The sequence below is a fragment of the Colletotrichum godetiae genome (genome assembly GCF_030913485.1).
Source record: "Colletotrichum godetiae strain CBS 193.32 chromosome Unknown BDP55scaffold_18, whole genome shotgun sequence".
NCBI lineage: Eukaryota > Fungi > Ascomycota > Sordariomycetes > Glomerellales > Glomerellaceae > Colletotrichum > Colletotrichum godetiae.
Genome location: NW_026851266.1, coordinates 50210 through 78163, shown reverse-complemented (window position 1 = coordinate 78163; position 27954 = coordinate 50210). Strand labels below are relative to the sequence as shown.

Genomic DNA, 27954 nt, shown 5'->3' with positions numbered 1-27954 from the left:
AAACATTACACAATTGAGGGTATACCATTGGTGCGAAATGATGGCGAAAGGTTTTGTCCATGTATCTATCGTGATCGGCACCTCATTCCTGTCCGTTCGCCACAAGGATGCGGCCACCATCGATGCATAAGTTGATACCGTTAACATACGACTTTTTGCGGGTCAGCTAGGAAGTAACGTAATGATCGCGAGAAACTTTTGCGTTTGGGACATGACCACAGGAACGAGAAGACATGAGGCTTACCCCGGCTCTGCTTGCAAGATAGATCACCGCGCCTGCGATGTCTTCCTCTTGGCCAGCTCTTTTGGCAGGAACTTTGTCGAACAAGGCACTGAACACATTGCCTTCTTTTCCAATAGGATTCATGCGGCTGGGGAAAACTGAACAAAAAGTCAATATGAAGCAAGACACCATCTAGCTAACGATGAAGTTGGACACGATGAACACCGTCTATCGTGCGGCCACTTACATCCGGGATTCAACCCCACAACTCTGATGTAAAATTCTCTGAACTTGGCGGCCAGAAGCCTCACTAGGTGATCTGTGGCGGCTTTACTCGCGGCATAGCTTGTCAAGTCGACGTTCGTGAGGTTGTGCATGCTGGCGCATGAGCTCGTGATAATCACGGCCCCACGTCCTTCACGACTACCTGGCCGGCCGTCCTCGTCTGGTTTCGTAGCTCTTTGTAATAATGGTAGAAATGCGACAGCCAGGTAATAGTGAGCTGTGACGTTGACACTAAATGTATCTTCCCAGTCCCTTTGACTCAAAGACGCCATCGAATTTTGCAGTTCGAGGACGTCAGTAGTCAGGACGTCGCAGGGTTCGAATGGGTCCCGTCGAATCCCAGCGTTCGATACGAGCAAGTCAAGGCAGCCTTCTTGCTCTTCAATATCTCTCGCGAGCTTCGGGATGTCATAAGTCATCGACAGATTGCATGACATACTAGTGGTGTCAGTAATCGCCTCGTTCAAAGCCATAACCTCGGTATTACCCTACTGCACTTCCTCCAGAAGCCTTGCCTAATTCGTTGAGCTCTTTGACGACTTCTTCGATCGGGTCACTTCGTAGAGCAACCACATACACCTTGGCACCATTTGTGACGAGACCCTAAAATGATTAGATCGGAATATGCTCAATCACAATCCATTCAGCCTTTTTGCCTTGGGAGACCAAGGCCACAGGAGATGGGGTAATACCTTGGATATCATCAGGCCCAACCCGCTACTACCCCCTGTTACCACCGCGACGTAGCCTTTGACCGAGAAGAGTCGCGTGACATCGAGTGAGGCCATGTTTCTGATTCTAGAAGGAATTCCTGCTAGTTCTGGGGCACGTTGAACCTTGTTCTGTGAATTCGTTTTCTGCTATAGATGGCAGATTGCTTATCAGGTTGGCAAGCTGCGCGTCGGTTCGGCCGACAGGCAACCTCTTCTGTTATCAGACGAGGGCGGGGTAGTGCCGTGATCCACCACGAACTGCCGTCGGAACATCCGATCGTCTTCCAACTCACAAACCACCTTGCTCACATTCATCGACGATGGCGCCGGAATTTTTGCTAGCTCAAGCTAAAACATCGTGCAAGCGATGTCACCGACGGAAGAAGAGATGTGATCGCAGTCTGCCCCAATGCAGAAGCTGCAGCGGGGCTCAAGTCTCGTGCAGCTTCCTCGATGATGACCGCGTGGTGGCATCTTATCCCGTCATGTAAGTGCATTATTTCGAATTCTCAATCGAAATAATTGATAGTTTCTAATCTGTGTATGTTGAGCAGATATGTGCGCAGTCTCGAGGCGAAAGTCCATTCCCTCGAGAAGGAACTTGAATCACTACGGCCTCCAAGAGGAAGGGTGCCAGACTCAGAAACGCGACTCTTAAACCTGGATTCAAGTGACATGCAGATGACCACAGGTCATGAAGATGCCAACGCAAACGGCACGAGCATACCTTACGAGCCCTCGCCTGACCAGCTGCCACTCTTGCAGTCCTCTCCTTCCTTCGTCGAAGAGCTCAAGATCCTCTCCTTTGAAGCAACGGCTGATCGTCATCTTGGATCTTCGTCTGGCCTCTCTTTCGCCAAGTTGACACAAACCGTCCTCCGGCGTCTGAATCCCGACAAGGCTGACTTCAGCTTCACCAATCTTGAGACCGAAGATGACATGTGGCCGCAGTTAAACTTTTTCTCGACTTCGGACCTTTCGGATTCATCACTGTTCGGTGGATTCCGGGACCCCTTCATGTGCTATCCTTCGATGCTTGATGGATTCTCCCCAACTGCGCCAGCCGAGCCCACCTCCCTCCCAGAGCAAACAGTTTCGCTTGAAAGCAGTCATGTTGACCAGCTCATAAGGTTCTACTTCGCTCACTCCCATACGTTGTACCCACTTATCCATCGTGAGGAATTTGATAAGATACTAGATCACGTTCGAGCGGATCCTCTGTGTGCCTTAGCCCAGTCATCCCTATGTCAGTTCCGCATATGGATGGTTCTTGCCATCGGATCAACAGCGCAATGCTCAGTCACACTTTCAGATGAGTCAGAATCAACGATGTACTATAACAAAGCACTTGAACACTTTGAAGGTGCTCTTAATTATGGATATATGGTACGAGTTTCTGCGCAAATGAGTTCGTGAAGGAGGTAAACGCTGACTCACAGATGCAGGCCGCGTTGGAAGTTGTGCTTTTGCAAGTGTCTTATTCTTTTTTCAACCAACTTGGGCCAAGTACGTGATGATATGGATATTCCTCAAAATTCTTGCTGATTTCTTGATAAAAGATACATGGACTTTGGTTGGTCTCGGCGCACGTATGGCGATTGGATTGGGCATGCATGCCTCCTCAACCTACGAAGGCCTACCAGCCGACGTGTCTGAGAAGCGGAAGAGGCTCTTCTTTTCCGTCTATATGATGGATCGGTGAGCCTTTAAAACCTCCAATTCTGCTTGTTCTGTCTTTCTAACCGTATCCAACAGCGTGGTCTCAATAGCTCTCGGCCGTCCATTTGCCATCAATGACGATGATGTTGACGTGACGGTAAGGCATAGGCACTTTTGGAACTTGCTGAGTTCCCTGTTTAGTATATCAACTGACTCGTGTTAACAGCCCTTCACAGCGGTGCACGACAACAGCGTTGGGGCGGAAAGCAACCCGCTCGGGAACTCATTCAAGTCATCTGCGATGGCCGTCCCCCTCCACATTCTGGAACTGCGGCGGGTTGCCAGCGATATTACGACTTCAGTCTATTCGCACCGAAAATCTGCCAGCCTGAGTGTTGAACAGCGCGAAGAAGTAGCAGGGTCACTTCACCAGAGACTTCTCGACTGGCGTCGTAATATGCCCTTCCCCCTTCCAAACACCGACGCGGCAGTACCACACCTCAACAGCAGCTGGTATGACTTCAACTACTACCTTCACCTTGCCATGTTATATCGACCATCTCCATTGTTCCCGACTCTGACACAAAGCCGTGTAAAAATGCTAGCGGAAGCTGCTTCCATGTCTATTCGGCAAGTATCCAACATGCACCGACAACAGTGCCTTGCCTACAATTGGCTCAACCTTCTCTCAATATTCACCGCAACTTTGTGCCTGATATACGCCACAACTGTCCAGCCAGATAACCTAGCCTCTGTTTTGAAGGACAAGAGAGCAGTGACCGACCTTGACTTGACTATTGAGCTATTTGACAAGCTTAGCGTCAAGTTCCCTGTGGCTGGTAAGATACGCCGGATGGTTGAACAGATATCTATTAGATACAAGGAAATGATAGAAGTTGGCAAGGCGTGAGCTGATCAGCCAAGAAACCAGCTACTTACTATTTATTGCAATCTTTTTCAGTCAATTTTATAGGTATGGATGATGTCTAAGTTACCAGCAGTGATAATTGATTGGTGGGCGGCCTGTCCGACACGGATGATAAGCCTCCAGGCTGAGGGGTCGGGTCAACCGATGATTAATCGCCACATCGTTATTCGACCCCCGACCGACATGGTCGCAATTGAGGCTAAGATAGATATATGGGAACTTTCCGCCAATTGAACTTTTGTGAACTTGCTAGCCGCCTTAGCTCAAACTCATATAAGTACTGTTGGCAGTGTTCTATTATTGTTCCTTTGTTGCAGATGTAACTATCTTGCTCCTAATTTGATATTCAACGACAAGCTAGATAAGATCGACTCATGATGTCTGCCTTACTCAATGTGACTGGCTCATCCCGATTATTTGAGAACGCAGACCTTGTTCAGGATCTTTTCTCTCTCATACCTATCCTTGTAACGACTATAACTTTACTGGCCTCCTACGTCACCTACAATGTGAGTCTCTACGCCAGACCTGCCAGCTTGTCACCTATGCTAGCTCTACGACACGTGCACGAATACTAACTCCACAGGTTGCCTTCGGCACTGACATCCCTCACATAAAAGGACTACCGCAAATGCCAGGCGCGGTCCCAATCTTTGGACATCTTCTCAAGCTCGGCGAAGACCACGCGACCACTTGCGAGAATTGGTGGCGGGAAGGGAACCCATCCACCTTTCAAATAAAGTTGGGAAACACCAGAGCCGTGGTCTTCAACTCCTATGAGGACATTCGCCGACTGCTCATCGGCCACCAGAATGCAGTCATCGACCGACCGAAACTGTACACCTTTCACGGCCTCATCAGCAGTACGCAGGGCTTCACGATCGGATCGTCACCTTGGGATGACTCCTGCCGCCGAAAACGCAAGGCCGCAGGCACGGCGCTCGGGAGACCCGCTCTTCGTAGCTATTACCCCATGTTTGACCTTGAGAGCTACTGCATCCTCAGAGACTTGCACAAGGACAGTCGCAATGGTGAGGTGGAAATCAGCGTGCGGCCGTATATCCAGCGATATGCATTGAATACAACGCTGACGCTCTGCTACGGCATCCGCATGGACGCTGTTTACGATGATCTCCTGCGCGAGATCCTGCATGTCGGGTCGGCGATTTCGCTTTTGCGCAGTGCTTCCGAGAACACTCAAGACTACGTTCCCATTATGCGTTACTCCCCAAACAATGAGAAGAGCCGCCGTTCCAAGGATCTTAGGGAACGCCGTGACGCATATTTGAATCTGCTTCTTGATAAAGTCCGTGAGCAAATCAAGCGCGGCACCGATAAGCCTTGCATCTCAGCAGCCATCTTGAAGAACGAGGAAACTAAACTTAGCGGGGTCGAAGTTTCCTCTATCTGCCTGTCACTTGTATCCGGAGGATTCGAGACGATACCTGGGACCCTCACTTCGACCATCGGATCCCTTGCCACAAAGGCGGGGCAATCTTGGCAAGACCGGGCCTACGAGGATATCAAGCGTTACTACCGAGATGTGCGCGAAGCGTGGGCTTCTTGCTATGTGGAAGAGAAGATTCCATACATCAACGCGATCATCAGGGAAGCTGGAAGATACTACACAGTCAGTTCTATGAGTCTTCCTCGAAAGACTGTGACCGAAGTCAACTGGAACGGGGCCATCATCCCCCCAAAGACAATGATCTTGATCAATGCACAAGCCGGGAATCATGGTGCGTTTTTTGCCTGCCCCGGTAGTTGGAGTTCTCAGAGCCTAAACTAATATTGAACTAGACGTCGGGCATTTTGGTGACGATGCTGGACATTTCAATCCCGAGAGATGGCTCGAGACTGTTGATCCCCCTACGGAAAAGGAGGTCTCAGGCGTCGGTCACCTCAGCTTCGGACTCGGCTCTCGCGGCTGCTCGGGGCAATACATCGCACAACGTCTGTTATACACAGCTTTGGTACGATTACTATCGTCGTACAAGATTGTTGCGAGCGAAGAACTACCCCCGAATACGGACTATGTTGAGTATAACCAGTTCAAGACGGCTTTGGTGGCGATCCCCAAGGATTTTAAGGTAAAGCTTATCCCCAGAGACACGGCTTTGACCAGTGATTGCTTGATAGCTGCGGAGGAGAGAACTAGAGAGCATTACGTCGAGTAAGAATGTTGTAATAAGTCTAGTTGCAGACACGTTGGTAAACTTACTGTAGTATCTTTGACCCTCAATGTGGTCCTCTCAAAGACAAGATCTTCTTACAGGTTCTTGTACCGGACTGGTCCAACATCGCTCATTCTGCACGCTCTTAAGCCTAGGCCTTTAGCATTCAGTTGCTAGTGTGCTTCCAAAGCAAAGGCATAACCAAATCTCAGTATCCGAAGCAATTGCTCTATCAGTAATGTCTGACCGTAAAGCTAGAACCTGGTTCGGCTCATAGTCACATGTTGTTTTGCTGGTCTTGCCTGCATTCTTGCCTTCCACATGATTACAACTTCCGAGAGCTCCGTGAGTGAACAGTAAATATGTAAAGTATCTCAATCTCGATTCAACCACACAACCTTTGAATACCCCGCCCCAAGCTTAACTCGACGGACGGGCTTTTTCGCAGATCCGGCAAAGATCACAGAGACCTCTATCCACGACACCCGCTGAGAGCAGTGACCAGCAACTGGATCACCCAGAGTCACAGAGCCGGGAAGAGTCGGGAGGGCACCTGCCTCATGAGTCCGAGCAATGAAAAGCCTGCCCGGTTTGTTCCTCTGGATGTGCCTCAGAGTAATCTGATCATCCCTTGACAAGAGCCACACGATTTCTGTTCTCAATCCCTGCAGATAATCAGCCATTCAGGCAACCCGTGTCGAGCCTATCAGAAAGCCCGACCCGGAGTTCCCAAAAGCACGTCAAAAGGGTAAAGATTCAGAGGTTCAGAAGTTCAATCTCTATATAGCATTCGACCTTGCAGCGGGGGTCCAACTCGGGAGAAGCACGAAACCACAACCGCCCGTTGGAAGTAAGAAAAGGTAAACATGACATGAAAGCTTCGCGGAGCTGGCGGACAGTTATACCGAGCGGGGAATAGTATCAGGGTCAGTTGTGCATGAAACCGTTTAGTTCAACCCAACATTAAGCTCCTCAAATGACTGAACAAACCGCTGAGGATGAGGGGGGGCATCCTCTTTGCCACTCTCGAAACAAACGTTAATGTTCCTGAAATCTAGACACCAAAGCCGTCAATCTCGTCTAAAGACCAAGGTCTAGGATAAAAGAGAAAGCTTCTGAGCATAATTGCGGGAGCTCGGGGCGGAACCAGAACCCCTCGGCGATTTGACAATGATTACCTTTCAACTCAAAAAAGAAGGGATCACTCCGAGATCGAATAAGTAATTGGCGGCGAATCAAATTCGGTGACAGTATCAAACCATCATGGAGAGTTGAAAACCCCCGACCCGCTTCGATTCCCGATTAGCTCAGAGTTCATCCCGTCTACTCCCTCTCTACCATGTGTGCTTTGGTGATAGTTCGTACTACTTTGGGAGTGTATTCTCCCTCACGGGTTTGAAAGGACCCAAATCCCATTCTCAGATCATCCCATCTCTGACCCAAGACTTTCAGGCCGTCATGGATCTCGGCTCTCGTCCCTTCTCTGACACATCTCATCTCCCTTGGCCACCACCCGTTCGCCGTCCGGCGCGGGAACCCCAAAGAGCCCAGAACCTCTCTCTCGAATCCTGACGAATCGCATCGTTTCCAGGACGAAACGTACTCAAATCCTCATTCGTCCATCGCGTTGAGAATGAAAGATAAGCAGAGATGGCCGTAGCGGTCGTCGGAACGTGATTTCTGTGCGTAGGGCTTGGCATGTCTGGGAGCTTTGCCATTCGCCCCCTTCGAGCTCCCAGCTCCTCTCCAGCTCAAGCTCAGCTAAGCTCCAGCTCAGCTCCTTTGTCTCCTCCTGAGAAAGTCACAGTAATTCAAATTCCCATCCACTGGATGCCGTTCGCCGCTTAGTCATGCTTAAGAACTGTGAGTCTGTGACACCCAGCGGCAGGTCGCCGAAACTTGAACAGACGGGTATCTGTCACGGTCTGATCTCAACGGAACCACCACCGCTCCGTTTGGAATTTTTCCACCGTTTCGAGAAGCCCCAGACGCCGTTTTGATTTTGTGAGTGTTCTATCAATGAGGTTGGAGATCCTCGCGCGCAGAAAGACAGTATCGCGACTTCGATTCTGATTTCCGACATGACCTCTGACGACAGCTTCATCTGTCACACACGACCATACCCATTGGAAAACTCGGGATCCCGTCCGCTCTCCCATAGATAAGCCAATGAGGGCCGGATTAGTAGTTGGGTCGGTGACGACCAGCGAATACCTAGTGTTGTATGTTTTCTAGTTTTTGTGAAGATATTGTGATCCACTCAGATCGGTGGCGTGCGGCGCTACAGGAGGTGATGATGTTTTGTGGGATGCGGGGCGGCTAGATACACGAGGGTTTTTGAGAGAGCTTTCAGATGTGTTGAATGATTGTGGTATAAGTGTAAATTTCTATATTCATACATCGTAGAAGGTATATCCAGTCCGTGTCACATTCTAGACCCCCAGATCACCAGCTCCTTCAGTAGCATCGGCATCTTTCCATATGAAAAAATAAGCCCGTAACAAAGGGAATCCCTGATATAATCCGAATGATCCATCAGCGCCGTCCATGATCTCACCGGTATCTTATCCCCCATGTCATTAAACATTCTTAGCCGTCCATCCTCATTAACGTGTTATCACCTCCACATCCACGGCACCAGCGATCCTATGAAAGCATCGTCGGCGACGAGCGTCCAGAACAGCTGGCGCTATCCTCTCCATCAACGTATCCCTTCTCGTTACCCGAGTCCACGTCGCTCTCAGTCGCCCATCGGCCAGGGCAACCGGGGATGTCGCGCTCGTGTTCGCGGTACTGCTTCTCGCGCTCACCATCCTCCTTCCTCTGGCGGAGATTCAACGTGACGGAAGGCGGCTTAACAGACATGGCAGCCCTCTTCTTCTCGCGAGTGTCGATATCGGGCATACCCATCTTCATCATCAGCTCCTCGTTCTCTTCCTCTTCCTTGGCGGCGTCGAACATGGCCTTCATCAAGTCGGCCTTCTCGGGCGTACGCGCAGTGACGTCAAAGTCGAAGAAAGCGGGCTTGGCGATTAGGAGAGGGGTGTAATCATTCCAGTGGACGGGGACTTCAGTGCCGTCGGCGTTAAACTTCTTGCGGATATTGAAAGCCCAGGCCATGCCTCCCATGGACAGGAAGAGATCCTGATCGACGATTGGGACACCCTGGCACGTTCTGCGACCGAAACCGAATTGACTGAAGCCGTCGAGGTTGGGGAATCTGGAGAGAGGCTCCTTATAGGTAGGATACTCAGGCTGCACCCAGCGCCCGGGGTTGAAGGTCTCGGCATCGGGGTAGACGGACTCGTCGCGGGTGATGCCCCTAGGCGGCGTTAGTGAGGGAACACATGGTCCTAGTGTCAAGCTACTCACCACTCAAGAGCATGGATCGTGGCACCAGCAGGGATAAAGTAGCCGTTGTAAACATCATCCTTTTCAACAGCGTGGGGAATGCCTGCACGTCACGTCAGTGGATCTGAACTCAAAAATAAAGCCTCGACTAAGATGGCGCATAGCTTACCAGTAGGGACAGGGGGTCTCCACCGAATAACTTCCTTGACGACAGCTCTCAACAAAGGCAACTTCTCGCGATCCGACCATTGAGGGCATCTGCCTTCGCAGTTCTCGTCGATCTCCTGTTGCAAGCGAGCCTGCCATTCAGGGTAGTGCAGCATGGCGAGGAGAAAACTCTGGATGGGACTACCAATGGTCAAGGCGCCAGCGATGGCCATCAGACCAACAACGTTCTGAGCCTCCGCAAGGTCGCCCCATTTGCCCTTCTCGTTTCCGAGGCCCTCGTTGATGAAAGTGCTGATGAAGCTCGGCGCGGCGGTACCCTTTTCGACCTGATCCTGGACAAAGTTGACGTTGCTCGTGAACTGCTTTGACTCGATGTCGTGACGCTCCGCCTCCTTCTTCTTCCACGGCGACAGAGCAGCGGGAACATGCATGAGGAAGGAGATGACGTTGGGAAGAGCACCGGCGGGGGAGATGGTCTCGAGAAGGCCGAAGGTGGTCTTGCGCAAAACTCTAGCCGGGTGGGCAGTACCCCAAGAGAGACGGCTGACGGTGCGGCTGGTGAACTGCTCGATGTACTCGCGGTACTCGGCGGGCTTCTGGTATAGGAGCCACAAGAAACGATCGCGCTCGCGGCTCGGGTATGCGTGTAGCTCCTGCTTGTCGCTTTGGTTCATGAGGTGGTGGCAAAGCTTTCGCTGGCGCTTCCATGTTTCTAACGGTGTTGTTAGTGAAGAGCGAAGTGAGGTGAGAACTTCGTACACTAACCTGTTCGGCCGAGGAGGGCGAGGTAGTCACCGCTGGTGCGATTGTCCGGAAGGTTAGGGATCATAGGCCGATCCGAGTAGATGACGTTACGGCGGCCAAGGAGGTCGTGAGCAACTTGCTCAGAAGAAATCCAGACGTGGTAGGAACCGAACATCTCTTGCCCGTAGATTGGGCCATACTGCTTGCCCCATTCATGGAACTTCATCCATGCCGCCTCTGCTGGCACATCGTGAACGCGACCAATAAAGGGAAGACCTATACTAGGGTCAGCATTGTCTGTATACCATCGTCGAAATGACACAATAGCTTACCCTTTGGCCCAGGGAGAGGCTTCGCTCCCGCTGGGATCCTCTTCTTCAACTGGATGGCTGAGTAAAGGCGCCATGCGCAGAAGAGAATAAAGCCGAGGATTGCCACGCCTACGGCCATCGTGACAAGGCCAAGTGATATTAGTGAATACAACTAAAGTGTTGTTTACAGTGGTATGAAGAAGGGAAAAAAGGGAACCGATTTCAAGGTCGATAGGGTGAAGAACAAAAGAGAGTGAAGAATAAATCCTGCTGATGCAGGAAAGCAGAAACGACGAGAACCACGATGACGGGTCTCGAGGACGGTGTGTCTCTCGGCTGTTATTAAGAAGAGTGAAGACCACGTTCAGCCATCCGGTCATGGAACGCCCAAGCGGACCGACGGGGAACGGTCAACGGTCCCTTTGTCTGGAAACATGACTGAACCGTGTATGGACACTCGCCGGATTCCCCAAGCGCCACGGCAAAAATTCCAATACCACCCTATTGTGACTATCATGGATCGGCGCACAGCGGGCGGCGGCAAACTTGTCAGTCCACCTCGCCGTCCATTCCGCCATCCATAGTCCAACAACGGACGCCCAGAGTCTTGGACCCCGATGATGGTGGATAATCCTTCCCAACATAGCACAAGTAGTTGCCTACTTGTGCCGCGCTTGCATGTCGGCCGCCGCCGTTGTGCTTGCTTGCTTGGTGTTGCTGCTGCTTCTTCGCTTTGCTCCCTTCCCTTCCCAGACAAGCGGTTCGTTGAGTTCTGACATCTGGGCACTGAGCTTCCTGAAAGATACATCAGAGATCAGACACTCGGTTCGCCTCAAGAGACGAGGGAGGGGCAAAGGCAAATCCCCGAGAGCTCCCCACTTGGAGCTCACGGAGTGCTAGCAAATACCGATGCCCGTCCTTGCATCTTGCGTGGGAGGGTATGCAGGCTCGTGGTCTGCAGCAGGGTTGACCATGGCAGCTTAGGGCCCAAGGAGACGGTTAGAATATGAGGTGACTGTGGGATGCGCGTTGCATCCGCGAGAACTCCAAACACAGGGGCCAGAAGATTGGCCGAGTCGACATCTCACCGCAGCAAGGAGTAAACACGCTACCGTGACTACCAAGCTGTTCCATGTCCAAGTCCGTAGTGCCAGCGGAGGTGGACAGGATCATCCTCGTCCCACTTTACCCTCGTCGACTGGGCGTCTGAACCAGGCGCCCAGGCACCGGCGTCAGGTAGAGCTGTTGCGGTGGGCTACCGGAGGTCGGGGCCCGTCCGGTCTCGGCACAGACACCGAGCCACTTCACCGGGCAGTACGCTAGCTTTGCAGCTAAAACGAATGATAGCATACGAGCAGACGAAATCGCACTGCTCTATTGCCTAAAATTGTCAGAAGGAGCTGCTGTCACATTCCCTCTGGAACCATTCTAGGGCTAGGCCAGGCACACCCGTTGGCCGCTACACGACGCTTTCGCATCCTTCGTTTGCGCGTTGTTCCGTTCAGAGCGGAAGCTTGAGAGGGAGGAAGACGAGGACAAAAATGTCAACCCTCCGCCTTGATGCTGAGGCCGATCCGCATGGTGCCCCACGCCGGATGCACCGTTGCTATTGTGTTCCGGAGCCTAGGCAAATGTCAGTCTCGGCCTTGGACTCTTAGACAACTCACAACGCCCAACAGAAAGTAGGGATAAATCATCAATGTTGTTATTGAGTTCCCTCCGGCACTTGAACAGAAGACGTCAACAGAACGACTTCACGTAGTCATCGACTCTCAATGTGTAGGTTGTGGATGTCGATCAACTGCAAGCCACGGCGTCGCGGAAGCTATGCGGCCGGAAATTGGTAGCCAACAGCCATCCGCAGATCGAGTGAGAGCCAGCGACAGGCAGTGAGAACCAGTCAGAGCCAGTCAGAGCCGTCGAGAGCCATCGCAACTCTAGTGTTTCGAGCATATGCAAGATTCGGTGTTGGCAGGGATTAGTACGCCCTAGCGGGATCCGAGCGGGAAGATCACTTGGTTGGCGCCCAGGAATGGAACTCCCCCACGCCAGTCACCGAGCGTCAGACAAAAGCCACATGTTGGTTCCTAGACAAGTCGAACGCCTCTTGACTCCTTGAAGGGAGAGCGTCAGGGGAGAGGGCCACCTGTTGCGAGTGTCGTGGCACCGTGGCTCACAGCTCGCGCTGCACAGTCTGCTTTGACAGTCATCATGGGTCAGACTTTTTCTCACCTGAGAGTAGGCGGGCCAATCTTCTGCTTCATACGAAACACCCTCGTCGCGCGACCTCTCGACATGTACCGTGCTCTGCTTTGCCTCCAGCCTGCTGCTGTTGCTATTGCTGCTGCTTCTGCTTCTGCAGATAGCAGATAGCAGCCCTACTAGGATTGATTGCCGCCGCCACCTGCACATCAAATTTCACTGCAGATGAATGACTCCTTTGCCTCCAATCTGGGGTAGTAAATGGTAAAAAAAAAATTGTCTCTTCAATTACTCAGCGCTGAAGGGCTGTTGCACGCGAATCCTGTGTGGCTCATGCTGTCTGTCCGACGATAACGACAACGACCACAGACGGCCACGGGGACTTTGAGTACACCGAAACGGTCGATAGCTTCTTTGATCGAAAACGTCTCTTTGTCGTGCGACGCCACACCGGTTCGCACCGTCGGCCATCATGGAATGCTACCACATTGTGGCTGATGGCTAGTAGCCGTTGTGCCGGCCTGTTACGCAGTAGCAGCTCTCCTATGCCCGAGTTCGTCATTAGTACGAACACTCTTGTGGTGGCAGGAGGTCACTCCGCTCATAATCCTCCACTGTCTTTTGGTTATTCAAGTCATCTTGATACGATCACATTTTCCTCCACTCTCGTCTACCGCAGTAATGATTCCGTCATGATGCCAATTTACATTCTGGTGGGGTGGTCAGCAACAAGTTTCACATGTTAGGCGGCGGAGCGCGACAGCGCATGAAGAGAACTCACCTCTCGACCGGGGACAGTCCCAAGAGACGCATGCCGTTGAAGAGCACGGTCCTGGCGGCCATGTACAGCGCCAAGCGGGCCTTCTGGAGCTCTGCTTCGCTTCCAACAATACGCAACACGTCGTAACTGCTGCTGACGACGTGCGTGAGGCGGAAAAGATACGTAAGCACAGTAGTGGGCTCCAAGGTCTTGAGAGTGTTCTGGACAACGTCGGGGTACTGGCTAATGACGCGGATCAGCTCGATAGCATGCTTCTCCGTCAACAAGCCAAGGTCGGCCTTTGCTATCTCCTCCTCAGCGACTCCAGCCTTGCGGAAGATGGAGCACAGCCGAGCGTGGGCGTACTGGAGATACGGTCCGGTGTCACCCTCGAACGAGGTCATGGTGTCCATGTCGAACTTGTAGTTGTTGATCCTGGGCCAATGTGTCAGTGCATCCGAAAGCGCCTGGAAGGAAAAGTCCGGACGATATACCTCTTTCCACTCATATCCTGGACCATGACACTGCTGATGCCAAGAATGTCGGCTGTGGCCTCCGGTTCGGCGACCTGGGAGTACTTGGCCTCGTTCCTCTTCATCACCTCGTGCATCTTGTCTCCGACGTCGCGCAGAATGTCATCCAAGAACTTGACAGTACCCTTACGGGTGCTCATTCCCAGAACCATACCAAAGTTGATGTGCTGGCATTTGTTGGCCGTCTCGCCGTGGCCCATGAGCTCGATAATCTTGAAGAGCTGCTTCAAGTGGAGATCTTGCTGGGAAGCGACGACGTAAATCATGTGGTCAAAGTTGTACTTCTTTTCACGGTGGAGAAGCTCGCTGATATCACGGGTCAGGTACAGAGCTGTGCCGTCCTTCTTGCGAATAATAGGGCGCTCCAGACTCTTGCCCGGCTTTCCGGGAACGTGCTTGGTGAAGTCAATGATGACGGCGCCTTCCGACTCTTCGGAAATCTTCATGTCCTCGAGCTTCTTAGCAGCAGCCTCCATATCCGCCTCGGAGACCTGACTCTCGCCTGAGTACTCGTCAAAGTGAATGTTGAGACGGGCGTAGGTCTCCTTGTAACGCTTAATGCTGAGATCACGGAATCGCCTCCATTGAGCCACGGCCTTGTCGTCTCCGGCGACCATGGCCTTGAAGTACTTGCGAGCCTGCTCGTCGAGGCTGTTGTCCTTGAGCGCGGTGACGTCCTCGCCGGCCTGCTCCTTGGCGGTGATCTGATCCTTCTCGTCGGCCATATCCCTGTTGATCTTGACGTAGACCTCGTACAGGTGGTTGATGGGATCAGCGGCAAGCGCCTCCTCGCTACCAAACCTCTCGAAGCCCAGAGCCAAAAGACCGTACTGCTTTCCCCAGTCACCAAGGTAGTTGATACGGGTCACATCCCAACCGGCACCGTCGTAGAGGTTGGCGATGAAGCCACCAATAATGGTGCTCCGCAAGTGACCGGCGTGGAAAGGCTTCGCAATGTTTGGGGAGGAGAACTCGACAATGATCTTCTTCTTGCCCTTTGAAGGATCTTTGGCGCTCTTGAGGCCGTTGTTGGGGTTCTTGCCAAAGTCGATGCCGCGGGATCTGACCTGGGGAATCAGGATCTGGGAAAGGGGGCCGGGCTTGAACCAAAACTGGAGGAAAGTGCCATTCTGGAATGAAACGGGCTTCTCGATCAAGGGAGACTCAGGGATCTGTAGCCAAGGCGTGTTAGTCTAATGTTCAAGCGTCCTGCTGCGAGAGAGCCAGCGCGCATTGCTCCAGGGGCATATATTGGCCCAATGATCTTGAATCATGACTGACCTTGTCAAGCCACTCAGCAGTGAGATCAGCAGGCTTCTTGCCCTTGATGCGAAGAGCAGGGACAGCCAGCACCAAGTCGCCCTTATCCAAGCTCTGGGTCCACTGAAGGGCGTTGTAGATGATGGTGCTCTCGACGCCAGTAACAGGCTGCAGCAGCGAGGTGATGTGGGAGCGGTAGACGTCGATGGGGTTGACTTCAGGGTAGCAGCCGGGGTAGGACTCGAGCTTGCTCACGGAGAGCTTCTCGAGCTGCGCCGTGATCTGGTCGGCCATTGTCGCGAGTGTGATGGTGGGGGCGGGTGGAGGTCTAGCGAGGGTCGACCGGTTCGGAGTCGTCGAGGAGAAGAGTCGCGTGGTGGCCGTTGGAGGTCGTCGTCGAGTCGGATGGTGGACGAAGGCTGAAGCGGCAGAAGAAGCTCCTCGTCGAAGGCTTGTAGGATAAACGTGGGTTGAACGAAGTGCAGAAGAAGAAGAAGAGAAGAGGAAGCGCGCGACGCTAGTCATTAAGAGACTCGACGACGGGGACTGGGCTGCAGGGGGACGAGGAAAGAAAAAAGGCAAGGAGGGGGAGGGGTCGCTGGGCTGAGGGCTGGAGGCCGATGTTTGTCACCCGCAGAGAAAAAATTGCGGACCGACGACCACCCTGAGTCACTGAGCCATTCGTCCCTGTGGTTGGCTGGGAGGCAGTGTGGGGCCTTACCGAGACTCACCGAGTGGAGGGGTAATTGTTCTCGGTGAGTTGCATATGGAGGGGCAATCCCACTGGGATCTCGGTGAGAGCTCACCTCTACCATTTCACACAAAACTCATCATCAGTCCATGAATCTCTCACATACAATGACGAAGAATGAGTGCCTCTAATGGCTATATATACTAAATTTCTATCGTTTTCATCCTGTCTCACACTAGACATCGTAGGTTGCGTTGACCGTGATTATTGGAGGAGAAAAATCATTCGCGTTGTTCACCGCGTAAGCTCTCTGTTGATAAAACTATTTATACATACTGCTGATGAAGTTGGTAATACATGTACTAATTGAGCCTTATGAAACCGTCCTTCTCGACTCATAATCATCACCCATAATAACAGGGTAGATATATTCATCCAACACGTTCCTCTCAAGTCAATTCCTGCAGGAGTTCACATGCAATCTGAGTACACGTCAAATTCTAACGGCTTGCATGAATTATTCCTTACGTGGATATAATCTAAAACGAGTACTCCTCGACGAAAAGATGAATTCCCTGTGCACCCGTCCCCTTGTGAACCGCCCTATCATCCGATAGCGAGGCCACGCAATTCCTGACCGAACTCGTCAACGACTGCCCACCACAAACAACGATCGACGTCTCACCGCCCGCAGCTTCGACGGGTTCCCGAATCAGAGCCTCCAGATCAGGACGAGAGTAGTACTCCTTCACCATGCTCATCACCGACCCGCTCCGGATCCTGGGTGTAAGCGGCATCTCATCGCCCTTTTCCAAGTCCAGCCCCTTTTCCTGGCAACACCCTCCACCGCCACCACCATCCACGGAGTCATCCGAGACGATCCTCCTGTGTTTCGCAGACGAACTAGAACTAGAACTAGAGCTCCCCTCTCGATCTGAGTAGAGAACTGTCGTCGCCTCGCCTTCCTTGGCTTTGCCCGACCGCGTAATGGCGATGTGCACCTGCAGCTCGATGCCGTTCTGCTGAGCCCTTTCCATCGACTCCCGCAGCCGCTGCATATAGAATTCGATCTCTTCGCCCTGGCACGCCATGAGGATAAACTCAATCCTCGCAATACATGTCTTTCTGCGGCTCTGAACAATACTCTCCAAAATGGGCAGTGTGAAGGACGTGCCCGTAGAAGCCGAGATGAGAACCATGGTATCGTAAATATCCCACCTCGGCGGTGCACCAAACGGCCCCAACACGAAGCCCGTAAGTGTTTCCTTCTTCCCAGATGCCTGAATTTTCTCCGCATAGTTGTGCACTCGCTTGGAGAAACCGCCGTGCTTCCTGACGACAAGTTGGATACTGTTGCAAGTACACGTCTCCGGCAGCTGGTGCGCGCACGCAATAGTATACGGATGCGCCTCCAACGGCCCAATACGCGGTAGCCAAAGATACAAGTGCTGCCCAGCCTTCCATGAGAAATGAACATCCTTGATCGTCAACACCGTCGTCGACGAGCCCGCCGTCCGGACCTGTATTTCGTGACCCACCCGCTTCATCCCCTTACACGTCGAGCTATTAGGTCGAAGCCTCGTATTCTGCCACGCAAGGAACGCCCAGCGGGCGAGGCGGTCGAAGCAGATGATGGCGACGGAGAACCAGAGGTACTGCTTCGCATAGACCGGGATGTGAACGTAGACCAGCCAGATGAAGAGTACCGCCGATAGGATGTGTTGGAGGAGGAACAGCTCGTACGCCATGCTGCGGAGGGGTCTCATGCCGGTGAGGAACGTCCAGATAAGAATTCCCCAGGCTCCGAGGCCGTACTTGATGACGGGTAGAATTCTCAGCTGCGTCTCGACAAAGTCTGCTCGCACCCATTCCGACCAGAAATGGAAGCCGTGGACGGTTGCCGTCACGAACATTGTTCTGGCGACCCACCGATGAAGCCAGCTTAGTCGTTCATGCGAGGCGCCGATTATGAAGCCTACCACGTTGACCTTCATCGCTAGAAGATAGAGGAGGGGCATCTGCATGACAGTCACCCAGGCGTTGCGGAACCCTATGCGTTCCCAGAAGTAGGCGTCCTTGATGACGGCATCGTTGACCATCATGTAGACGATGACGGCCCAGTAGGCCAGTAGCACAAGTACGCGACCTAGCGACGGTGGTGTCGTCCATCGCAGACCCTTGATGGGGATGTAGAGTTGAGGGTGCCCTGCTTCGCGGACAAGCGCTGTTGATGTAGCCCATACTTGTGTTATGAAATTTGAGGGTTTCGTCGGGAATTGAACGGACTCGGTGCGACATCGTCTGAGTCTGTATGAGGATGTCAGCATTAGAGGGGAAAAGGTAGACGCAGTGGTGAAGATCACCTTCTCCAGCCCTCTAGGTAGTTGATACCACGGATGATGCCCAGAAACCCGACCACGCCTGCGATAATGTACCAGAAAGACTGAGCGAGCTGTACATTTGTCTCCTGGAATAGTGCTGTTCCCATGGCCATTCCCCCTCCCATGCTTCCGCCTCCATGATTATGGCTCATCACGACTGAAGATGATGAGGTTTATAGAGTTGTGCGATAGTCGTAGGCTGCGATGTCCTTCGCTGGAAATTTTGTTTCGTAGTATTGGTAGTCTCTAGCTCCGCCGATGATCATCTATTGAACCCGTTCAAGACCGCTTAGTTCGAGTTGATGAAATGAAGAACTCCGCCGTGAGATGTCGAGAGAAGAGGCCAGCAGCGCGCCGATGTCATGAGATAGCGCAAATTCGTGAAACCATCTCACAAAACCATTTGCATGGGCATGAACTCCCAAAGAACCGCTGTTTTTTTCAATGATCGAAACACAAGAAAATAGATCCTCGCGCCCAACACTTCAGACGCCTCGACTAGACGACGTTTGAAGATTGGTAAATCGGTCGAAGGAATGAGGTGTATTGAGCAAGTTCAAGAGGCAAAGACTCTGGGCAGCGTAAGCAAGACAGCCTACTGGCTAAGAGACGAATACAAGAGATAATAGGGTACACGTAACAATGGGCAGCCGGATCGGCGGCACGAAATGCGCTGGTTTAGAGAGCAGACGTTAGCGCACCACGGTCCAGCATGCATCCGAACAAGTTTGGCATGGTCACGGCATGACAACCTAGGCCATGGGGCAGACGGGATGCTTCAAGCAGAGGATGGCTGACGGATGATCCACCGGGCTGGACTGACGGTCAATGACCCAAGTCGCGGTACGAAATGCCTTGACACGTTCCTCGACGACGGGAGTCTCGGCTGCACTTTCACTTTACACCCTCCTCATCGAGAGTTTTCTCTGTTTGACTCTCTTGGGGGGAATTTCTCTCTGCTTTAGTTTTTCGCGGCATGTTTACTAAGGTCTTATCCATCAGATGGAGAGAGGTGTGGGCTCTTAGGTTTGTTTGATTTTCCGCGGGTCATGACTTACACACACTTCAAACTTTCAAGTCTCAACTCGGGTACCTATCGCTCATGCTCGTCATCCTCTGATCTGTGTCCTCTTCTTCACCCGAGATTGAGAAACAAGCTTGTTTAATCCTCAAAGCATCACAAGGAATCAGTACCAAAGACAATTCCTCAAACCAGCCGAATCTCTCCTACGATCTACCGCCCAGCTTAGAAACATGCTCACGACAGAAGATCCATCCCAAAACCCCCCGTGAACCCCCTCGTGCCCTTCTCCCCAGATATCCCCCCGGCCCCTTGTCGATGAGTGAGCGAGAGAGAGAGAGAGAGTCTGAGTTGACGAACTCTCAAACAGGGGTAGTCCCCCCCAATCCCATCTGCGCAAACGCCACAATTTGCTCAAAACTTCTCAGTGACATTCCCAAACGGCCTCATGATTGGTCACAATCCCAGTCACGCAGCCAGAAAGTCCCTGCGCGCATCGCGGGGCTAGTCTATCTAAGGTTAACTACATCCCTCCCATTCATGGGTCTAACCGTCTAAGCATCAAGCCACCCGTCCCCGCGCGCCGCCGCCTTTTGATATCGCTTGTTGGCATCGCGACGACAGTTCATTGTCACCGTAGAGGCTGGCCGCTGCGAAAAGACACGAGGAAACTGTATAAGCGCCTCGAGGACTTTCAAGAGCCTCATCAGTCATCTCCACTCACTGAACATGAAAGCCAAGACTCGTCCCGACAGTCCCGGCGCGGAGAGTCCACCTAGGTGGGAACCTTTGGTTCTTTCATGCATATAGAGAGGGGAAAACATGCAACCATCCAACGTGGTAAAAAGTGAAGCTTGGAGCTAATCAGTTCGGCAATAACAGCCAAAGTGAGCAAGTTTTATCTTTGCTTCCAAGGCTTCCTCCTGCCACCGGGCCCAATGCCCCCAATAAGTCACCTTCCTCTTTCTTACTGCAGGACTCAACTCAATTCCACCTCGCCTTGTGCCGATTGCCGGATCTAGGCATCCTAGTCCACTGAATCCGAGGTTCTCGTTCACCCTTTCAGGATCTCTCAAGCCCTTTTCCTATGTATCTTACCTCAAGATTCAGAACAGAGGCTCGCTCGCTCTCGTGTAACGGTGAGAGAGATTCGGCAAGACCTTGCGTCTCTCTCCGCCCCATGGATGCCATGTATCTAACGCAACAATTCCTTCCGGCCCAGCTAAGAGATATCCATACTACCCTTGCCAAATAAAACCGAAAGCTCGCCAGGAGCTTTGCTGTTACCCAATCTAAGCTCCTTCGAGACAAACGGCGCAACAAGGCTATCGCTACAGAAGAGTGAGAGGAAAGGGAACCCCGTTGCTCGGGTCATTCTCCTCCCGCCCATTGACCAATTCCATCCCACGCGCCGCCGCCTCGTTCATAAACAGCCCGTGTTCCCCTTCATCTGTCTCCAAGTCTAGCCTTTTACCATCTTAATCAAACCCAATCCTAATATCTGTCCTCCCTCCGCGCTGTGCGCCTCAATACCAAAGCCTTCAACCACCAGCATACACACATAACACCTCCCACCAAACTGCAAACATCACCAACCTCGCCCACAACACTCCTTCCCCTCAAAACCGCAAAAATGACCCGTCTCCTAACTCCCCTCCTCCTCCTCGCCTCAACAGCAACAGCCCACTTCTCCCTCACCCTCCCCAAACCCCTAGGCGACTCAGACGACAACGAAGCAACCGCCCCCTGCGGCGGCTATACCGCTTCCTCCTCCTCGGCCACAACAGACTTCTACGTCGAAGGCGACGCAATCGGCATGGAAAACGGCCACCCCCAAACAAACTGGCTCTTCCGCGCCACGCTCGACACCACCGCCGCGAGCGGCTGGACACAGCTGTTCCCCATCGTCATGCAGACTGGCCTGGGCAACTTTTGCGAGCCGAAAGTTGTGGCGCCGGGGAACTGGACGGGCAAGAGGGGCGTTGTCAGTGTTGTTGCGCACTCGCCCGACGGGCTTTTGTATACTGTGAGTTCTATATCCATGAGTATCTTCCTACCTACCAAAGAGCGTCACTAACAAACACCCCGCAGTGCGCCGCAGTAAACTTCGTCTCCGGCACAGCTCCAACCCGCTCAGACTGCAAAAACGCAACAGTCACCGTCGATTTCACCTCAGACTCCACCCTCACAGCCCTCCTCAGCGCTAGCGGCTCCTCAAGCGGCGACACCCCATCCTCCGGATCCTCGGGAACCTCGACCCCGTCCGCCTCGGCGTCGAGCACCGCCAACGCCGCGCCCGGTGCCCTGGGTGATACCGTCTTCTCTGCTGGCGCCATGGCTGGTCTTTTGGTGTCGCTTACTGCTGCTGTCGGCGGTGCTGCCATGTTCTTCTAGAGTTCTTTTGAGAAGGCTTTGGTGATTATGGGCGATGATGCTTGGTGTGGAGGAAGTTGGAGTGTACATTAGTCGCAGCACTCTCTATGTGACGAGGTCATCCTGACGGCCTGGCATCTGGCTACAGCTAAATTGATGAAATAAGCACTGGACTTGGACCGCATGTAATCGAGTGCAACGAGACTGGCGCTGAAGACCCGTAAAGCCTCAATTCCAAGTCGATGGCTCAAGAGCAAAGGTGGCATGTGCCCATATGACGACGATGCGGTGCACTGCCGAGAGACTTACCTGAAGTTTGCTACCCAATCACTGCTTACACGAATTCTCCAGTCGACATAAACCTTCATGAGTGTAGTAAGAATAAAAACCGTACTATGTAAGAGGCGTACGGCCTGTCTGATGTATAAACTACACGAAGCGAATCCGTTCGCCAGTAAACCTGCCTCTGTCTATGGGCAATCATGACAAAGAAACCAGAATAGTCCTTTAATCAGGTACTCTACGCTCGTCCCCGAATCCGCCACGGCCCCCGCGCGCCCGCAGCACCCGCGGCGCCGACGCCAAAGTTGTGAAGCCTCTCCCCGATAAGGTAGGCCTCGTCTCTAATACGCGCTTTCCAATTGTTAAAGACGCCGACGATACTCCATAGTGCCATTGCTGCCAGTGCGCTGAACGCACCAGCGGGATAAGAAAGACGATAAACCATCTTGAGTTCGTGTGGTGCAGGTGCAGGTACACCGAGCATGCCGCGTGACTCCATCCAGCCAACGGCATAAGGCGGCCCGAATATCGCCAAACCACCAATGAGCAGACCAGGAACAACAAAAGCCCTCGTCAATACGAGAACGTCGGGCTGGAGCCATCCACGGCGGAGGACGGCGCGGACGGCTTGCGCCATGCGAGTGCCCTCGTACAGGCTGGTGATGGCCCGAGCCCCGAGCTTGACGTAGAGCAAGCCCAGGGTCCAGGATTGTATGACCCTCGCCGTGTGCTGGTTCGACACCGCGATACCGTCTTTGAACTGACCACCATTGTTGGTCCCGACGATGTAAGGCGTCGGTGGATACATGTAAGTGTGGAGAGGAATGAGGCAGTACAATTCCATGAGGGCCGTAAGGATGAGAGGGAAAACGACCAGGAGAATCGTGTACGCGTAAGCAAGCCTGGCAGTATGAATGCCCATGAGGGCAACTCGCATGGGAGCATCGCTCTGCCACACAGACTGTAGATTTGTAAATGCCCACGTCTTCATCTTGTAAAAAATGGAACGGGCATGGAAGAGGAAGTATGCTGCGGAGCCCAGAATGTAGATACCGATGCTGAAAGCGTAAATGTCGTTGGTGCGAATGTGGGCTGGGATGAGGACCTTGAACATCTTGCGACCGAATACTAGTGGCATGATTGTGAAGCTGACGCCTGTGACTGCGGCAAAGATCCAAATGAACATAATGAACAAGAAGACCCTAGCACGGAAGTGCGGCGGAATGTACACCAGCTGGTACTGGTCCGTCGAGTAAAGGTCGCCATCGAGCGCGTCGTCTTTGCCGTCCAGTCGAGAGTTGCCCTCAGAAACCGGCATGAACACGCGTCGTCCCTTGGGGATTTTGACCTGGTCCGAGGCAGGGGTCCGAACAAACTGGCCCTCTTCTAGGAGCTGTCCAGATTCGACAAGGCGTGCTTTCTTCAGGGTGAGGATGACCATCTGGTCGGATGCGATGGCAGAAGATGGCTTCGCGGTGCCACCTTCAAACGTATCCTCCCACGTCTTGGGTATCACCTTGTTTTCTTTGTTAACCTCGAGAAGGGCTCGCCTCCACCAAGGGAGGGCAAGTTGGTCCGAGCCAGGGCGCAGCGCCAGAATGCCCTCTTCATCAATGCGGCGTTCGCCAAAGAGGAACCAAGTCAACCGAAGGCCTCTGGCACACTTGCGGAACCACCAAGTGTACATGGCATGCAAGCCATCGCTAGGCTTGAAGAACTTGACTGCTAGAGGCATAGCAAAGTTGTAGAACAAGAGGTCGACGGGGAACTCCAAGACAGGCTCATTGGAAGAGTAGTGAATCGGCAGAACGCTGGGAAGAGACAGGGCCAGACCCCACACCACACCTCCGAGACAAATGATGACCAGTGCTCCGTATACAAAGGCAGAGAATAGAATCTTGCGCAGTTGCGTCACAACGTTGCGTTCAAGTACATCGCGAACGGGGTGGAACTCGGGGTCGTCTGGATCGCGAATGAAATCTGTAGATGTTTGTTAGTAAGAATAACCAGTGACAGAAACAACACCAACTTACAGAGGACACCTTTCCGCATTATCTTTCGGCACATGGAAACAAAGAGGGCAAAGTGGAACATGTACCCCGTTCCCACGAACCAATGTACAAAGATGGAGGTGAGCGGAAAATTGACGGTGAAGGCGACCCGCGATTTCAAAGTGGTTGCTTCGAAGAGAGGTAGTAGAGCCGCGTCCAAGAGGAGACCACAGTACAGTGGGAAAATGAGCATCTCGATGCTGATGATAAGAATGACCTTCATAACGCCGCTAGCTTGGTTTAGCAAGTCGATTAAGGAAGCTTCCCATTCTTGGCCCGTCTGCCCCGTCGAGAAGGGCGATCCCCGCTTCAGGTAGAGCGCGCTGATTGCTGAAAAGGTGAAGTAACCGCAGAGAATTGCCCAGAATCGATCCGTCCCTGACCAATACGATAGTGCAGGGTTAACGACCGTCGAGGGCTCCGGCACACTGAAGCTGATGACCCATGATCCAGGGTTGAGGATGCTAATGGGAACATCGCGAACGGCGTTCCATGTGTATATGGTTGCGTTCGCTAAGAGTGACGCTGCATACGTGGTGTTGGCTATCAGGTCGCGATCGAAGACGGCGCCAAGTATGTCTCCCACAGCAGCAAAAGATCCCGAGAGATAGGATTTGAAGTCGAGCAGTGCCTCATGGCTGATGGCGGAAAAGTTCTGCATCTCGGTGGTCGAAATAATGGGCAATTCGCTGGTCAGACTCTCGAGGACTCTGCTTGAAGCACTCATGAAGATGTCGAACGTCTTCTTCATGAGCAAGCCAACCCCATTCTTGGCTGGGAAGCCCATCATGCGTCCTGTTGTGTAAATGAAGCACAAGGTTAGACTGGTCAGTCCGCTCATGATGCCAACCGCAACGTCTTGGATGAACTTTGTCGCGCTAAAGAGCATTCGCACAAGGCGCATCGGATTCATGGCAGCCCAGACGCTGACACGTCCCAGGTTGTAAGGAATGAAAACGCACACGAAGATCGTGACGGAGACAAGCACAACGCAGAAGATTGCATTTTGAAAGAGACCAGCAATGGGTCCACGCATGCCGATCAGTTCCATGATGCCCTCGAAATCTTCGGCATCATCGATCGCTTCAGGATCAAGCCCGGCGGCGACGGCAGCTTCAACGACCTCACGGTCTTGCTCAACAGCGTCTTGCTCGTCATCATCCAGATCATCATCAAAGTCGTCGTCGTCGCTGTCATGATCATGATCATGTTCATGAGCGGCATCGTCGTCTCGACCGCCAATGTCTAGCTCTCGCACCTCAATGTCGCCCCACATGAAGTCGGCAACGCGATCCATAACTCCCCGCTGGAGAGGCGGCCGCTGGGCTATTCTACCATCCTCGGCATCCTGAGGCAAGCCGTTGATGTCCTCGAGCGGCTCCTCGGGGATGTCATTGGCTTGAGCTGGCCCGATTATCAGATCAGGCAGTTGCATCTCTGGCTCGTTGAAGCCAAAGAGCCCATCCTCGTGAATCGGCTCAACAGTCTCAAAATCGTGATCCGCATCTGAACCGAAATCTGGGGTATTGCTTCGCGGTGGTGTGAATCGGGCTGGGGGAAGACCGAATTCTTGTCCCTGAGGATCGAAACCAAATGATTGCATTGGCTCCTGCGCCTGAGGTTCGGCTTGCGGTGCAGTATTCAGGCCGGAGAATGACCAGCTATTGTTCGCAAGAGGGTTGATAGTGTTGTTCATCTGAGGGCCATCGGAAACGGAGCGAGGCCGAAGAGGACTCTGGAAGGGAGTCGATCTTGAAGGGCTTGCGCGTTCGTCTCCCAGACCTGTTTCGAAGCCGAAATCTGTCGGCGTTTCCTTCTCCTTGCCCTTTCCTGTCCCATTAATACTACTCTCACCAAGTGGTTGCGGCGGCCATGAGAACTGTGGTGTTGAAGGGGCGGGCAGTTGAACCGAGAATGGAGACGAAGCTTGAGAATCTCCAGAGGCGGAAGGTCCTTCAGGTCCAGGCTGGCTCTTTTTCGACTGGGAAGCACCCGAATCTCGATTCTTTTCCATCATCGATTTGGTGATCCTTGCCCAATAGCCAAGTGGCTCATCCAACTTCTCCTCCTCAATGATTCTGAGGATCTTCTCGGGGTCACCATTGGCCTGTCGGTATATACGGAGGTATTCGTGAACAGTTGCTACAGGGGTCTGCGAGTCCTTGTTGGACCCGCCTTCGGGAGGTGTGTTGAAGTCAAAGTCGGCGTCGGGTCCTCCTTGGGCGCGGGGCCCAAAACTGCCGAGTCTCCTCGTCGGTAAACCTGCCGGCAACAGTGGAGCTGCAAGCTCGGACATTGGTTCTCGTTCGTCCCAAGCCATGTGAGGTAGATCATCCTGGATTCCGCGTCGGCCGCCAGTAAATGATTCATCGTCATCATCCTCGCTGTCACTTGGCCCTCTCAAATTTGCCGCACCGTACTCATCAACCATGCCAGGACCATCATGGGTGTGCGCATGCTCGTGCTCATGATCATGGTCGTGGAAATGCTCCTCATGTTGATGGTGCGGTTCAGGCTGCGGCTGGGCTTGTGCGTTGTCGTTGGCGGCAAAGGCGGCTCGCATGTTGATTTCGGGTTGCTGCTGAACAACGTAGTCGCGAACCAGGATGACAAGAATGAACGAGATGATGACTAGTATCGTGATGATTTGGCCTTCTAGCACGCCGATGATGGTCCGGTTTACGACCGGGTACCGGGTCATGTTGCGCAACCAAGACACGCCGCTCAACAAAGAAGGATGGCGATCGAGAACGGGGTCGCTCGGAGAGAGTACTGAGCTAGAGTTGGCAGAACCAGAGGAAGTGATGGACCCTAGCAACATCCTCATGAGAGCTGCCGTCATCGAGTCGTTGGTGGTAATATTGACGCCGTGGAATGACCGGCTAAAGGGCAGTTCCTGGCCTTGAATAATATCCTTGAGCATTCCTCCCAAATTCGCCGGCGTCGTGGTTGGTTCGAGCAGAGGCGAAGCAGGGCAGACGTTGGAATTGGCAACAGAGAATGCCACCGAGACACCCCGGCTAACTGTTGCGTTTGAGCTGTTCCACAGAGCGCCGCTACCCAGACCCTCGTCGCTGACCCAGAACAGAAACGCCCAAACTGAGCGCATGAGGTAGGGCAGCCAGCAGAGCCATACGCTGATGACCAGTGCGGCTCGCAGCCATACAAGGACGTTTCTGAAGAGGTATTTGGCCATGTGGCCGACAAAGACGTGAGCCGGGAGAGTCTTTGGCATCTTGGGCGAGTAGAGCTTGGTAAAGCGGAAGGGTGTCTTGCACAGCTCGCAGTGCTTCTTCTGGGAGTGTGACAGCCACTCCATCAAGCAGTCTTGGTGAACGTATTTGATACTGCCACTGCATTTGCATGGGTAGAAGAGCGGTTCCTCGGCGGTCGCCTCGCCTCTGCAAATGCGGCATGTGTCGGGGTCGAGCGCGCCGACATCGTTCGCTTGGGATCGTGCCTTAGCAGCATCGTGGGAGACGGAAGCAGGCCTCGAAGCCGAGAAGCGTCGGTGAGGGTGCGCGATGGCATCGGCGGCTGCCAGCGGCTCCATCGCGGGGTCGTCCATATTGTTTCAGTCGTCGTGGTTTGGCGGGGACTAGAGCCCTTTGCAGAAGTATATGCTCTTTAGGAACGCATGAGTGCCTTTCGAAGCAAGGCCGGGCACAGCGAGAACGGATCGACAGTGTGTGTGTATGTGTGGGTATTCGGGGTGGAATAATGGACGATGATGGCGACGGAATCGAGAAGTCCAACGTGAGGTCTTGGTCGAAACTGTGTGCCTAGAAGATTATCTGAGTGAACAGATTGCGGGGGAGCGCGGGCTGCTTCGCAATGCTCAAAG

At 53.0% G+C, this 27954-nt stretch overlaps 8 protein-coding genes across 8 annotated transcripts; 3 read left to right on the top strand and 5 right to left on the bottom strand.

Moving 5' to 3' along the window:
- Positions 1–82: 82 nt before the first annotated feature.
- On the bottom strand, positions 83–1296 carry BDP55DRAFT_631302 (putative short-chain dehydrogenase; the record flags this gene model as incomplete). Its single annotated transcript, XM_060572267.1, has 5 exons — positions 83–166; positions 245–381; positions 471–946; positions 996–1111; positions 1201–1296. 5 exons carry the CDS (start codon positions 1294–1296, stop codon positions 83–85), a joined length of 909 nt encoding a protein of 302 aa, XP_060430133.1.
- A 228-nt stretch (positions 1297–1524) lies between these two features.
- Positions 1525–4038, top strand: BDP55DRAFT_661842 (fungal-specific transcription factor domain-containing protein). The gene is made up of 6 exons (XM_060574751.1): positions 1525–1708; positions 1776–2607; positions 2667–2727; positions 2781–2919; positions 2977–3037; positions 3107–4038. The coding sequence occupies exons 1-6, from the start codon at positions 1542–1544 to the stop codon at positions 3788–3790; spliced, it is 1944 nt and encodes a 647-aa protein (XP_060430132.1). The 5' UTR covers positions 1525–1541; the 3' UTR covers positions 3791–4038.
- Positions 4039–4185: 147 nt separating this feature from the next.
- BDP55DRAFT_551138 (cytochrome P450) lies at positions 4186–5985 on the top strand (the record flags this gene model as incomplete). The annotated part of the gene is made up of 3 exons (XM_060569090.1): positions 4186–4317; positions 4395–5547; positions 5609–5985. 3 exons carry the CDS (start codon positions 4186–4188, stop codon positions 5983–5985), a joined length of 1662 nt encoding a protein of 553 aa, XP_060430131.1.
- A 2643-nt stretch (positions 5986–8628) lies between these two features.
- Positions 8629–10695, bottom strand: BDP55DRAFT_631298 (cytochrome P450; the record flags this gene model as incomplete). Its single annotated transcript, XM_060572266.1, has 5 exons — positions 8629–9304; positions 9355–9436; positions 9503–10213; positions 10267–10521; positions 10578–10695. 5 exons carry the CDS (start codon positions 10693–10695, stop codon positions 8629–8631), a joined length of 1842 nt encoding a protein of 613 aa, XP_060430130.1.
- A 2840-nt stretch (positions 10696–13535) lies between these two features.
- BDP55DRAFT_550980 (arginyl-tRNA synthetase) lies at positions 13536–15605 on the bottom strand (the record flags this gene model as incomplete). The annotated part of the gene is made up of 3 exons (XM_060569078.1): positions 13536–13953; positions 14013–15223; positions 15333–15605. 3 exons carry the CDS (start codon positions 15603–15605, stop codon positions 13536–13538), a joined length of 1902 nt encoding a protein of 633 aa, XP_060430129.1.
- A 936-nt stretch (positions 15606–16541) lies between these two features.
- Positions 16542–18508, bottom strand: BDP55DRAFT_693384 (ferric reductase like transmembrane component; the record flags this gene model as incomplete). Its single annotated transcript, XM_060577217.1, has 2 exons — positions 16542–18309; positions 18366–18508. 2 exons carry the CDS (start codon positions 18506–18508, stop codon positions 16542–16544), a joined length of 1911 nt encoding a protein of 636 aa, XP_060430128.1.
- Positions 18509–20848: 2340 nt separating this feature from the next.
- Positions 20849–21832, top strand: BDP55DRAFT_109420 (uncharacterized protein). The gene is made up of 2 exons (XM_060565370.1): positions 20849–21430; positions 21496–21832. The coding sequence occupies exons 1-2, from the start codon at positions 21038–21040 to the stop codon at positions 21796–21798; spliced, it is 696 nt and encodes a 231-aa protein (XP_060430127.1). The 5' UTR covers positions 20849–21037; the 3' UTR covers positions 21799–21832.
- A 465-nt stretch (positions 21833–22297) lies between these two features.
- BDP55DRAFT_727985 (uncharacterized protein) lies at positions 22298–27678 on the bottom strand (the record flags this gene model as incomplete). The annotated part of the gene is made up of 2 exons (XM_060579384.1): positions 22298–24039; positions 24093–27678. 2 exons carry the CDS (start codon positions 27676–27678, stop codon positions 22298–22300), a joined length of 5328 nt encoding a protein of 1775 aa, XP_060430126.1.
- Between the last annotated feature and the right edge of the window lie 276 nt (positions 27679–27954).